The sequence below is a fragment of the Podarcis bocagei genome (assembly GCF_964188305.1).
Source record: "Podarcis bocagei genome assembly, chromosome: 10".
Lineage (NCBI taxonomy): Eukaryota > Metazoa > Chordata > Lepidosauria > Squamata > Lacertidae > Podarcis > Podarcis bocagei.
In genome coordinates, this window is record NC_138135.1 from 30,985,124 (window position 1) to 30,999,088 (window position 13,965).

General features: G+C 47.9%; 1 protein-coding gene across 2 annotated transcripts in view; it reads right to left on the reverse strand.

Annotated features, from left to right (window-relative positions):
* PVALB (parvalbumin) overlaps positions 1-13,965 on the reverse strand; it is a 42,583-nt gene that overhangs the window by 6,954 nt on the left and 21,664 nt on the right. Inside the window, exons 1-2 of one of the 2 annotated variants that reach the window (XM_081211155.1) lie at positions 12,216-12,372; positions 3,616-3,684 (exon numbers count right to left, since the gene is read on the reverse strand). In XM_081211155.1, the coding sequence (XP_081067281.1) occupies positions 3,616-3,676 (61 nt within the window). In that variant the 5' untranslated portion in view covers positions 3,677-3,684; positions 12,216-12,372. Of the gene's footprint in view, positions 1-3,615; positions 3,685-12,215; positions 12,373-13,965 lie in introns of those variants that run through there. The other variant, XM_081211156.1, reaches the window with a different exon arrangement.

Genomic DNA, 13,965 nt, shown 5'->3' on the forward strand with positions numbered 1-13,965 from the left:
TCATCTTTCACTTTTCAGATGGCATGGGGTTGGTTAATTCATGCCTGCTCATTGGTAGTGACAGCAACAACACCAGTGGATGCTTGCATGTGTGAATGGGCCACCGTAGGTCTGGCACCACAAATCATTTCAAACGCAGTGCTTTCCAGTGGAGTCAGTTCACGCATTCTGTGGCAGGCAGCTAAGTACAGAGAAAATTATTATCTATATCGGAGCAGGAAATAGATCTGTTTGAAAGGCCAGCTCCTTGTCTCTCCCACCCTGTGGGCCTAGTTTGACAAGTGGGCAGCTCTGCTCACCTGTCATTCACCCAATGTCACAATGACATCAGGTGATCCATTTTGGCCTCTGGTGACAATCAGTTGATTGTCAGGCCTTGCAAAGTGCCTGCAATTTGTTGTTGGAGCTTGCAAAGCACCAGAGAATTCATATGCATAGATTCCCTTCTCTCCCTGTTGACGGAGGCGCAACTAAGTATCAGAGAGGATTGCAACAAATATGTCTCCTTTCTTCAGTTATGGAGCTCAATAGCAGGATCCTTGAGAGTCCCAAGTAGTGTTCTATCCAAATAGTGACTAGAACCAGAGCTTCTAAGCTTTAGCAAAGTTGCTGCATTGTCTAACACCATGGACATAACTGGGAAACTGCACCAGAATGACTATGGTAATCTGGAAGGTAACTAGTTTCTGCCCCACACCCATCCCCCCTGGGGCTGTTGAGAAAATAATAGAATTGTAATGTTGAAATGGACTCTGAGGGTCATCTAGTCCAACCTCCTGCAATGCTGGAATATTTTTGCCCAGTTGGGGCTCGAACCCACAACCCTTAGATTAAGAGTTTCATGCTTGATGTGCCACAAATGTCTAACAGAGGTCTGTGTGAGCTGGGAACCTAGAAGAAATATTTGTGGGCTAGTCACTTTTGTGGCCGAGAGTGGTGGAAATTATTGATTTTATTATAGCATTTCTGTCCCATGTTTACCAATGGTTTGAAGCAGTTGGACATCATGGGCTGGGTGGTGGGTGAGAGATACAACTTAAATATAAGCCAAGGGTGACTTTGACTTTATTTGGAAGAGACTCCCAGAGGTATTCTAGCTCCTCACCCACAACCAACACACACATTTCAGGAACCAAGACTGACATTTTTCTGGTCCTCGCTGGCTGTCCATGAGACAGGCACATTTGTAAAGCAGAGACAGGACAGGAAAGACAGGCTTTTGAAAAAGGGTGACTCGGGTAGCTCTGAATGTGGTATGACCTGGGAGCAAGGGGTGGTGGAATTCACAACATTTCAAACACACCTCCCTTCCCTAAGCATCACTGTAGCAGCCCTGCTGCCAGGGAAGACAACAGAGGCCTGCTGTTTTACTTGTCATATTTTGAGTCTGTAACCTGCCCTGCACACCTAAGCAGCGGGGTGGTGCAGGAAGTGGAATAGAGATAATAAATAGCCCCACAACTCGTAGTCAGGTGTGCTGATAGATCAAGGTTTTCTCCAAAGGCTTCCCCCCTTATCATTCCTTGGTATGCATATTATTTAGGGCAGTTACCCAGAGACTGCTGTAGCACAGCACAGTGTTTCTTTTTCTCACTCTTGCAAATAAAGGACATCAGAAGCTTAAACGCTTCTGAAATGAAACTTCGAGACCCGTCTCGCCAAGGGCTCTAAATCCGGGGGAGGCGCTAGGGAAATCGAACGCAGTGACCTCTAAGAAGTGCCCTGATTAGGCCGGCCTCCTTTGATGTGGGCAGCAGCCTTTGTCCGCCGCTGCATGCAAATCAAGAGAGAATCAATGAATGAAAAAGAGGGAGAGAGGAGCGGGGTGGGGAATCAGCCTGGTCTTCATATTGGCCCGTATTTCCCGCGGGAGCCAGACTTGCGAGAGCAATGAAGTGCCAAGGACTAAAGTGATTTGCAGACGAGCGCGCCTTCCCTTCGAGGTTTTGGGCTGCTACTGCGATGAGTTTCCTTCCGAGCTCAGCCCTTGGCTTGGGCGTTCTCGGCAAGGTCGCCGCGTGAGCAGGGAGAAGGAGAAGGAGGCAAAGAGGACATCGTAGTGGTTTAGGGTTGGGGGGGGGGAGGTGGGTTGTAGCATGTCTATTCGGGTCGAGGCCAGAAATGTCCTGTTGGTTGGAAGTTGCTTAGAACACAGATAGCTGGGCAAAGCAAATATCTTGTGCAGGCGCTAAGCTTCGGAGAGCTACAGACACCTGGGAAAGGTGGATCTGGCCTAAGTGGGGTGTCTCTGCCTTGTGATCCTGGTTTTGCATGCCCACATGTTTGAGGGTATCATGGATTGCAGAGTTGGAAGGGTCCCTGAGGATCATCTAATCCAACCCTCTGCAATACAGGGATATGCAGCTGTCCCATACAGGGATCGAACCTGCAACCTTGGCGTTAGTCTGCGTATGTGTGTGGACAGGGCCGAATTACAGGTTTCTCTGTTCAGTTCTGTCATTGCAAGCTGCCTTACACGGAGTCAAACCATTGGTTCTTCGAGCTCAATATTGTCTACACGGACTGGCAGCGGCTCTCCAGGGTTTCAGACAGGAATCTCGCCCAGATTTACCTGGAGATGCCGGAGCAAGCACCGACCCTGGGACCTTCTGCAATCAAGGCAGGCACTCTAGCCACTGAGCTATGGCTCTTCCCAGGCCAATGATCTTCATTGACCTTTATTTAGACCGCCACCTTCCTTCCATAAGGGAGCCCAAAGCGGCGTAGATGTGGCTCCCAGGAAGTCTCCTCCAACCCAGGCACTGGCCAGACCCTGGCTTGCTTAGCTTCAGCAAGGCGGTGACCTCACATGCCTCCAGACCCTGACTTGGGACCGAAGGCGTGCTTCCAAGGAGGGAGCTGTCCGAGTGGGAAATGGGAAGGTCCCTGCCTCACATCTAAGCAGTGGGGCTGCCAAATCCTGCAGCCGGGGGTGGGTGGGTGGTGGATCGAGACCCTTGAGTTAACCCTGTCCTGCCCACAGTCCTGAACCGTGGACGGCAGCTTGCATGTTCAAAAAGCGGGGAGGAAGCCTCTCTTGCAGGCGAAGTTTGGACCTTCGCAGCCACCACACCCGCAGTCCCGCATGACTGAAACCCACGGAATATCTTAAAAAAGTTATGCATCCTGAAAAGCAGACACAAGCAGAGCAAGGGATGCGAGTCCTTGGAAAGATGGATAAGGAGGGGAGGTCGTAGCTGGGGGTGGGGGTGGGGTGCTGCCTTGCTGCCAGAAGGGCTCCAGATTACTCAGGGCTCCCTATGCCAATCTTTGGGGCTGTCCAAAGGTGGGGAGTTCTCCGCTAGCTGCGGCGCAGAGCCCTCCCGCAGTGGATTCTCCGGGATCTTAGCGGTAAAATCAACGAAGCATTGCCTTGCCTTGCTAGAGGTGTTCCGAGGAAGTTAGCAAGCAGAGGAGGACGTGAGCCCCGGACTTGGACCGGCTCAGATTGGCAATCTGCGCTTGCAAAACCCCAACCGCCCCCTTCTCTCCACATCTCCCTGGGCCGGACTTTGGAAGATATGCGTCCCACTCTCCGCAATGCCTCCCCCAACCCACCCCCCCCGGCCAACCCATCTACCCCGCCGGTACTTGGAAGTCTCCGGCGTGGCTCACCTGCAAAGGCTGCCACCGCCTTCTTGATATCGTCAGCGCTGAGCACGTCAGTCATCGCCATCCTTGCAACTGTCGGGAGGGAAAGTGCCAAAAGATTTAAGAAGAAGAGGACGGGAGAGGAGGGTGTGGGGAGGGGGGCGGAAAGGGAGGGAGGGGGGAGTGCCCTCCTCATCATTTCTGCTCATATGACCAAAACTGCAGTGCCGGGCGGGGATGGCACACCGGGAGAAGGGCTGGAGGGGTGCCAGCTACAAGCAGCAGCAGCAGCAGCAGAACGAAAAGAGCCACGAGGCTGTGTGTGTGTGCATCTCTCTGCCAGACGAGCACCAGTTTGCAAAAAAAGAGAGGGGCCGGTGCAGGCTAAAGGGGTTGTGGCCGGGGCAAGAGGTTTGGGAACTTTCTCTGCATCCGCAGTCCCAAGTAGCACCTGGCGTGGCGGGAAAGAGTTGCAGACAGGAAGCGAGAGACAGTCATGTCAAGGTCAACCTGTCGGCCGGTCCAGGGAAAAATAATGTGGTGGGACAAAAAAACCAGAGGAAGACAGGACTGCCTTTGGAGCATCTCTTGATGGAGATGGGAGGGATGGCGATGTCTATAGACACATCCCTATCTTGAATAGGAGGGTTTCTAGATTTATATCTAGGACTGGAGCGATATCTATGTATAGATAGATGAAAGCTAGGATGAAAGGGGTGGCTATCTATCTAGGATGGGAGGTATCTATCTACAGTGGTACCTCGGGTTAAGAACTTAATTCGTTCTGGAGGTCCGTTCTTAACCTGAAACACCACTTTAGCTAATGGGGCCTCCCGCTGCCGCCGTGCCCCCGGAGCACAATTTCTGTTCTCATCCTGAAGCAAAGTTCTTAACCCGAGGTACTATTTCTGGGTTAGCGAAGTCTGTAACCTGTAGCATCTGTAAGCCGAGGTACCACTGTATATCTCTATATACATCTAAGATGGAAAAGAGCTATGTCGAACTATTATCTATCTATCAGCTATCTCTAAAATATATAGCTGCATCTAGGTTGGGACATACCTCTTGTCCTGGATGGGCGGGAGGGATGTAGGATGTATCTCTAGATTGAGGGCCATAGATTCTCCTCTCCTTCCTTCCCAATGAATCCTCACAACAAATCCATAAAGTAGTTTTGTGGTGAAGCTTAGCTCTCTCCCCCCCCCCGTTGTTTTTTTTTAACAGAGCTTACTGATTGGCCAAAGTTCACTATCACTGTGAAGATTTGAACCCTAGCCCTCCAGTCAAAGTCCCCCTGCTCAAAGTAGGAGACTTTGTTTATTGATTCTAGAGAAAGGAGAGGATTTCTGCAGGTATAGCTTTCCCCCAGCCCTGCACACCTTTCCAAATCCCTCTTTCTGCACAGTTATATAAAGTACAACCCCACCAACATCACCTGCTTCTTCCCATCTAGTCACCTTGCGGTGGTTCCACCTGTTAGCAAACCAGCAATGGAAACGGTAGAAAACCTACAGGTGAACAACAGCATCTCCCGTGTGCTCTAGGATCCAAACTGCTATCCTGGACTGAGGCGTAAAACCCCACTGAATACAGTGTGACTTCCTTCTGAGTAAATATGCATAGCATTGGGGTTCACAAGAGTCTACTACTTCATAGGCTTGTTGGATCATGCCAAGGGATCTATCTCATTCAGCGTTCAAACAGTGAATAAACCATGTGTTTCTAGGAAGTTCACAAACAGGGCATGGAGACATTTGTCTCGGTTGCCCTCCAGCAGCTGATATTGAGACAATTTGCTTCTGGTCATAGAGGATCTGTTGAGTTATCATGGCTAATAACCATGAATTTCATCCATTAATTTGGCCTTTTCAAAGCCCACATCCTGTGGCAGAGGGTTCCACAGGAATCTACTCACATTTACTTTTATTAGGTGTCATTGAGTTCTAATATGACAAGAAAAATGTCTCCCTATGAACTTACTTGCCAAGAAAACTCCATGGACATAAAAAAGGAGAAGCTTTGAGAAGAAAGTGAGAGTTTCCAAGGCATGCTCTGGTTCATGGGGTCATGGAGAGTCGAAAATAACTAAGATGACTAAACAACAACAAATGCACTTACTGCTCACCACTCAAGATTTTAAAAATATTGACCATGCAACCACCCTAAACTTATACTAAAAAGCTCAGAATGGTTTAGCCTTTGCTACTAGGGTAGGTTCAGAAAAGGGCAACCAACTCCTTAATCATCATGGCTGTCCTTCTCTGCATCTTTCTCAGCTATAGGATATCTTTTTTTAGATTAAGTGATCAGAAGCCCATGTGATATTTCAGATGTGCTATAGATTTTTATAAACACAATATGAAACACAGCATTTGATTTTCAATCATTTCCTAATGACCCCCAACACAGAGGGTAACATTCAACTAATGTTTACTCAGAGTAGACCTATTGACATTAATAGACCCAAATTAGACATGGCCATTGGTCATTAATTTCAGTGGGTTAAAGTTAGCTGAATACAACTCAGTATTTGATTTTTTCAGAACACCTGCTGCTCACTGAGTGACGTATCCACCAAAACATCAATATCTTTTTTCTTGATGAGTGTCAGCCAGTTCAGAACCATCCTATGTATACAAAATCATAGAATCATAGAATCTTAGAGCTGGGACCCAAGGGTCATCTAGTCCAACCCCGCTGCAGTGCAACTACAGCATCCATGACAGATGGCCACCCAACCTCTGTTTAAAAACCTCCAAGGAAGGAGTGTTCACAACCTCCCAAGGGAGAGTGTTCCACTGTTGAACAGCTCTTACTGTCAGAATCTCCTTTCTTGTAACTTGAAGCCATTGGTTTGAGTCCTACCTTCCAGAGTAGGAGAAAACAAGTTTGGAAGTGTATATCATTGTCTTTTTGACCATAGTTTCCTTTTCACCCAACTTGGAGAGCTCTTCCTGTCTGCTTGGTTCTCTGATAGCAAAGAGCTCTCAAAACTGGGTGAGAAAGAAACAGAAATTTACTCCGCCCCCAACTGCAAATAATCTGCAGACCTGCCCATCTCATTACTTACCTCGTATCATATCATTTATAAACAGATTAACTCTTTTCTTTCTTTACTACTTTTATAAATTGCCCTTCCTACGAAAGGAACACAGGGTAATGTACAATACAAGATAAGACAACAAGACACATCAGTAAGTAAAGCACATACGCACACAGCATTCTCAGCGTTTCAGTGTTAAAACAACAAAATATTGATCTGCAAAGGTATCATCCCTAAGCCTCTGTGGGGTAGTGGTTAGAGGTTCAAATCCCCCACTAGGCCACAAAGTTCAGTGTGTGATTGAGCTGTAAAATAAATAAAACATTATTAAAGCTGGGTGACCTTGGGCCAGTCACTGCCTCTCAGCCTAACCTACCTCACAGGACTGTTGTGGGGATTAAATGAAGAAGGGAAGAACCATGTATTCCACCTTGAGCTCCATGGAGAAAAGGTGGGATGTGCATTAAATACATAATAATTAACACTAAAAGTGTTTAGCAGTGAAAAGTGGAGAAAGTGTTGGAAGCTGGGCAGAGAGAGGGGAGGGAGACACAATGAGTTTTAAGAAGCCATTTGAGCATGGGCAAAGGAGCAGCAGATCCCAAAACGAGAAAGGAATCACATTCTGGAAGTGAGAACTTATAACAGAGAGGAGGAGAAAAAAGGACACTTATTCCAGAAAAGAACAAGCAGGAACATAGCAGCCAAAGCAGGAGATGCATGTGAGCGAAGCAATTACAAAGATGAAAAGTAGAATTTTGTATGCCATGTTGAAAATCAGCAGAAGATAATGAAGCCCATAAAGCAAAAGAAACATTTGCTTTGCGGGAAATCAAAATAAATTGTGTGGCAGCATTTGCTAAGTGCTGACCACTGAGGGGAGTCATGTAACTCTATTTTCTCTCCCTCCCTCAATATCACCTTCAGAAATGTGGTCAAGGGGTGACAGTAGGCTCCCAATATTATATTACTTTTCTGAGCCTGCTGTTTCCATCCACAGTGATTCTTTGGAAGCCCTTCTTCATGATAAGCTTCCTAGTTTATTGACTTCACCCCCTTTCTGGCATAAAGAGCAGCACTGCCACAGAATGCCCCTCTGCGTCCTTTCTATAGCGTTTATGTCCAGGGAAAACTGTGTTCTGTTGACTTCTCCTTGTTCCACCAGGTCCCTGATACACACCTATTCTCTTTTAGTACCAAGCACTCCAATGTTTCCATTTTATTTTTGAGGCTTCTGGCACTAACACAGAAGCGCCTTTAAATTGTGTCGCTCTCCAAACAAAATTTCCATGTGCAGTTTTGCCATATCATTCTTTGGTCTCCTTTTGTTTGCTTGTTTATTACATTTATATCTCATTCTTCCTCCAAGGGGTTCATTTTATCTCCACAACAGCCCTGCACCGTAGGTTTGACTGAAAGAGAGTGACTCGCTCAAGGCCACTCAAGTGAGTTTCACTGATGATTAGAGAAATGAAATTGGGTTTCCCAGGTCCTAGTCCAGTACTCAAACCACTTGGCCACTGTGTCGCCATAAGTGATCTTTCTGCAGAAACATTTGGCTCTGTTTGTGCTAATTTTGCCTTATTCCAGAAGAATCAAGTAGCTGCATTCTACACTAGCCCACTGGCCTCTACATCACCCATGCTTGCTGCAAGGCAGGCCACAGATGGATCAAGCTGCCTTTCAACGGCACACAGTAAATATGTCCATCTGCTAGCAAACAGAGGAAGGTCTGGATGGTAAAATCTGCTAACAGGCATTACATGCCTCTCTGCAGTTCCTCAGTGGAGGGGCTGATCCCAAAACAAGAGAGTCTCTTGGAAAGGCTGCTCACAATGTGCAGAAATGCTTTCCAACACTCTGAAATCAATCCTTGGGGAATGAACGCCTCATTTATTTTATGGCTTCCAATAAAAATGCAATGCGGGGCTCCAAGATCACTGGGATCTAAAGAGATACCTATGTCAGCAGTAGGCCCAGGAAGAGACTCATAGGGCAGGGCTGTAGCAGACTGTCAAGGCTGTGGATCTGACAGCATAACCCTGGCTTTGGCAGTCATTTCTGTGCTGAAGTTAACAATATGAAACAGCAGAGCAACTCTTCTGCATAGTCTTGCGGCACCTTTTATTATTTTCCATGAGATTTTGTGGGCAACGGCAAACGGGTGGTGCTGTGGTCTAAACCACTGAGCCTCTTGGGGTTGCCGATCAGCGGTTTGAATCCCTGCGATGGGGTGAGCTCCTGTTGCTCGGTCCCAACTCCTGCCAACCTAGCAGTTTAAAAGCACACCAGTGCAAGTAGATAAATAGGTACTGCTCTGGCGGAAGGTAAACAGTGTTTCCGTGCGCTGCTCTGGTTTCGGTGTTCCGTTGCGCCAGAAGCGGCTTAGTCATGCTGACCACATGACCTGGAAAAACTGTCTGCGGACAAATGCCGGCTCCCTTGGCCTGTAAAGCGAGATGAGCGCCACAATCCCAGAGTCGTCTGCGACTGGACTTAACTGTCAGGGGTCCTTTACCTTTTAGCACTGCTATAGGTTCTTGCTTAGAAGTACCTGTGATATATGCATGTTTAATCTTAAAGGCAGGGCTGGGGTGAGGAACCTGCTACCCATCAAATGTTATTGGGACTACAACTCCCATCATCCTAGGTGATTGCTTGGGGTTGATGGAATTTGGAGTCCAACAATATCAGGGGGGGCCACAGGTTCTCCTGCTCCACTTTAAAACATTACAGCCCTTTTTGCAGCTACTGTGGGCCACATCACTCTTCTATGCTTTCAAGGAGGAAGCAGTTTCAGAAGTACAGTAGAGGAAGCTGAGGACTGGGATTTTATCCATCCTCTTCTCCCCGTTATGCACTCTCATCCAGTCCAGGAGTTTCCAATCATCTTCATAGGCCAAACTGCACCCAACATTAAATACCCCCTTAAAAAGTGCTTCAGCTGGCCACTTTTACTTTGAAGAAAAAACTGCCATGGAACATCCAATCAAGATCTGATGTGGTCCACACGAGTTTGCCTCTTGAAAACCCTCCCTAGCTATTGTCAAACACACCTAACTACATAGGAAACGCACCCAGGGAAGGTGACCCGCAATGGTTCTCCTCCTGCCACTGCTTGTTGTTACAAGGCAGAGGAAGAGCTCTGTGAAACTCCTGAACTGCGTGAAATTCCGGTCAAACATAATTTTCTTGCTACAACCAGCTGTCCCTCTGCCTGGTATGAGGTTGCAAAAATAGGTGTGTGTGTGTGTATGTAAAACTATTGCTGCTTTATTGCGGATCTGTAGGAGAATGCAGGTTTTCCAGTGACACAGAACTCTTTGTCCGGCAGAAACGTGGTCCACCACAAATCACATCTTGAGGTCCTATTTTAACAGCGAAAGGGCGTGTTGGGGATGCAGATCACTCACCATGGTTTGCCTCTCTTTCCCCAGTGCTTCCCTTCAGTACAGAAGAGAGAAAAATGCTTGGGGTCTCCGCGGAAGCAGTGAGGACGTCCAGTGGGGACAGGGAGAAGTTTCACTTGCACCTTTTATCCGCGCGTCCCTTTTGCTGTTAAAATCAGAGCCCCCCACCTCGTTTCTTTCTACACGATCGTGTCAGCAGATCCTGGTTTAAACACAGTTTGACTTGTCGCCGTGGCGTCTGGTTTCCATCCAAAGCACCCTAGGCTGTAACTTCGGTCTCTTTCTCTCCCACTCGCCCCCCGATTTGGAGAAGGCGGCTAAGTAGACCCTTGCTTGAAAACTCCGTCTTTCCATCCAGAGAAAGAGGGAGAGAGAGAAGCGGGAAGGAAGGAGCTTGGTGGTGTTGATGCAGCAGCACCTGTTCCCTACAATACACCCGATACTTTCTGCCCTGGTTGCCGAGGCCCTTACTCAGCAACCCCTCGCACTCAGGCGCCGCCTCGGGTCACGGTGCGCCAGATCTTCCCTTGACCGCCCGCCAGACCGCAGAGATGCTCGGCTTGACGCTGGCTGCTGCTGCTGCTGCGAGCGGGACTCGAGTTTCGCACCCACTCCGCTCAGCTGAAGGTGCGATTGCCTTTAGGGGACTGCAACCCGAGGCCCGCCTCCAGCCTGCTCTGCTTTTGCTAGCCCATCTGCAAGTAGCCAAACCGGGCTGGCGCTCCTCCTGCGCAAGCCTTTACAGTACTTAACAGGAAAGATGGAGGTGATAGGAGGCCGAGGAGATGCCCTTTATCCCCCTGCTCCCGTTTCCGAGGTTAACAAGGAGTTACCAACGCCCCCAAGGGGGGACTAGAAAGAAAGTAAAGCAATTACATAAAGAAATATCCAGCGGAGGGCGGGTCTTTGGCATGAAACCAAATAATGTCGGCGATAGTTGAGCCACCTTTGCAAGCAAAGTTAGGAAAGCAAGCGTTAGAATAACACAGGATTCTTCGTCAGGGAACAATCGTTCCTTTAGGCTTTAAGGAACTGGTGCAAGGAAAAATGCTGGACCTTACATTAATTTAAAAACTACATAACTGTTCTAGTAACCATCTGTGCAATCTGCTCCAGTCCACCTTATTTTGGGGTTGAGTAGGGAAGCCTCTTTCAAGTAGGGCAACGTAAAGCGTAAAGCGTGGGAAAAGCTAACAGGGTTCTATCACCTACGCACTCACGAAAAGCGAACATAAAGCATTGGTCTTCCTGTTTCTGCAAACTGAGAGCTGGGCTCGAACCTCTGAGGCTTCAAGAGGACCGCCGCAGCATGCATTGCGCTCCGCAGGCCCTCTGCGCTCTCTCTCTGTCTCTCTCTCGACACCTGAGCGCTCTTTGGTCCAAGCCGCAAGCAGAGATGGAAGAATACGCCTGCCTCATCTTTGCAGTTCTCAGTTTTCCTGCCTGCCTCTTTTGAAACCATCTCCAAACTTTGCACACTTGACTTTAAACACACACACGCTTCTTCCCCTGAAAAAATGTGGCAAGTGCCGCTCACGTTTATATGCAGGGTTTTTACGAAAGAAAAACATATCCCCGAGAGCAAATCGGGGACAAAACGCACCCAAAACATTCGGGTTGCCATCACCTTCGGGGTTACAAGAGAGCACGAGGGCCCAGCTAAACAGGCAGCCGATGAGGGCGCTTGGCAATCCCTTACTCAAAGCGATTGTTCGTTCCCTGATCTCGGACTTTCCACGCACAAATGCGCACCGAGATCAGATGCTCGCCTCCGCCCTTCTCTCTAGCTTCAAAAAAGGTCTTTTTAAGGCACACCCTGGTTGAATTATTCCTCCCCTTCCCGTGCTTTCTCAATAAATCCCGCTTCTCGCTTCCCCATGCCAGTTCCACCGCCCTCTCCTCCCTCCTCCCTTTGAAGTTTCCTCCTTTCTGGATTTCCCCCCTTCACCTGTTCCGACTGCCTTGCTGGGGAAGGAGAAAAAAGAAGCAGCCCCGAGCTTCTTCTAACGCGGGGGATACTTCTGTTTTATTGGGGTGGGAGAGTTGTACCCTACAGGTAGAGAGAGACACCGCACCTTTAGAGACCCACCCCCCTCGTCCCCCAAACCCACAGATGAATCCTTCTTGGGGTAACGGGATCCACTCTCTCTGCCTCCATTCCTGAAACTTACCTGTCTAATGTTTGTGCCAGGCGAGCTAGGAAAGGCTGGTGGGTTTTTGAAGGTGCTCACACAGGAAGGTGAAACCCCGGGTGGGCACCCCACTTATATAGGCTCCTTGCCTCTTCTATTTCGGGAAGGCGATGTCCCCCTCCTCGCCGGTGTCAGATACTCAGGGACGGTGATGGCAGTATCACATTTACCTTTCCCTAACTAATCAAGCGGCACTATTAATAATCCTTGGCACCCACCTTCCTCTCGCTCCCGAAACCTATTACATCGGCAATCTGGCGGGACGCTCTGATGAAACTTCCATTTATTTGTCCCCGGAGAATCGAAATGACATCCCGTCCCCGCGCGGCTATTTAAACTGTGTGCCAAACGGGAGGGAGGATGGGATTGATTGGAGGAGCCCCCGCGCAGAGCGGCCACACCTGGGTGGGGAGGAAGGAACCAGGGCAGAGCCGCGCCTCTGTCAAGGCAGGTACGGTGGTGGGTGTATTATGGAGCCGAATCTGAGCTCAAAACACTCACCCCCGGATACTGGGCATCAGGAAAAGCAAAGATCTGTGAAATAATAATAATAATAATAATAATAATAATAATAATAATAATAATAATAATAATGATGATGATGATGATGATGAAGAAGAAAATTAAGCGAATTTGTATGTATTTGCTTAATTGGCTTCTACTAGACACCAGGAGGGTCAGGGAACACCATCTCATCCCATGGAACTTTCCTGTAGAAAGAAGAGAATTATACAAATATTACATGTTCTTGCCTGGTGCTTCACGACATATATTTAGTTGCCAGGCTGAAACGTTTCTTTGTAACGAGGCCTTTGGCCTTCTATGACCTTTGAAATTGGGGTTTTTTTTTGTCTTGTTTATGTTTTTGGAGAGGGGCTTTTTAGTTTGTTTTTGTTTTATTATGTATTTTGCGTTCTCATTTCGTATTTTTATGTTGTGAACTGCTCAGTGATCTTCAGGTGAAGGGTGGTATACAAATTACATACATACATACATACATACATACATACATACATGCTATTGCTTAGCACTTTTTTGGCTTCTGAATTTTTTTTAATTGTTCAAGTTCATTTCCCCAGTCATAAGGACTAGGAACTTTTAAACAATGGAGGGGAAAAAGAAGTCCTTTTAGGAAAGTGGGAAACTGCTTCCTACCAGGATCGGACTGTTTGTCCCTCTGCCCTGAATGGCACTGGCTTTCCAGGGTCTCAGGAAAAGATCTTTCCCCATCACCTATAACCCGATCCTTTTAACTGGAGATTCCCAGGATTGAACTTGCAGCCTTCTGCTTGCAAAACACCTGCTCCTGAGCTGTGGTCCTTTCCTCCTAACCCCAGTTGTAAATTGCAGACATCTAGTATCCTCATAATCCATGGTAAAGATGAATGGCCAGAGGACCTTTGCTCCCTTTGCCCTTCTCCAAAGTGTCTTGCTTATCCCTGTTTCGTAGTCATCATGCACCAAATACAGAAGTCTGCCTTTACTCATCTCTGTTGGTGGTCTCTTGGATATGTGGCAGGCTTGAGCCCAATACTAAGGAGCAGACCATGCACTTCCTGTTACTGAGAGTGTGCTGGAGTGCAAAACAGGAAGTGGAAGTCGCCTTTGCCTTCTTTTTGCCCCCCCCCCCCAGGTCTCCAACCATCTGAAGCCAATCTGAGGATTTTAGCATTAGCTTTATAAGTCAAAAGAGCTGTGAGTCAAGAAGATCAGAGTGTTGGGACATTCC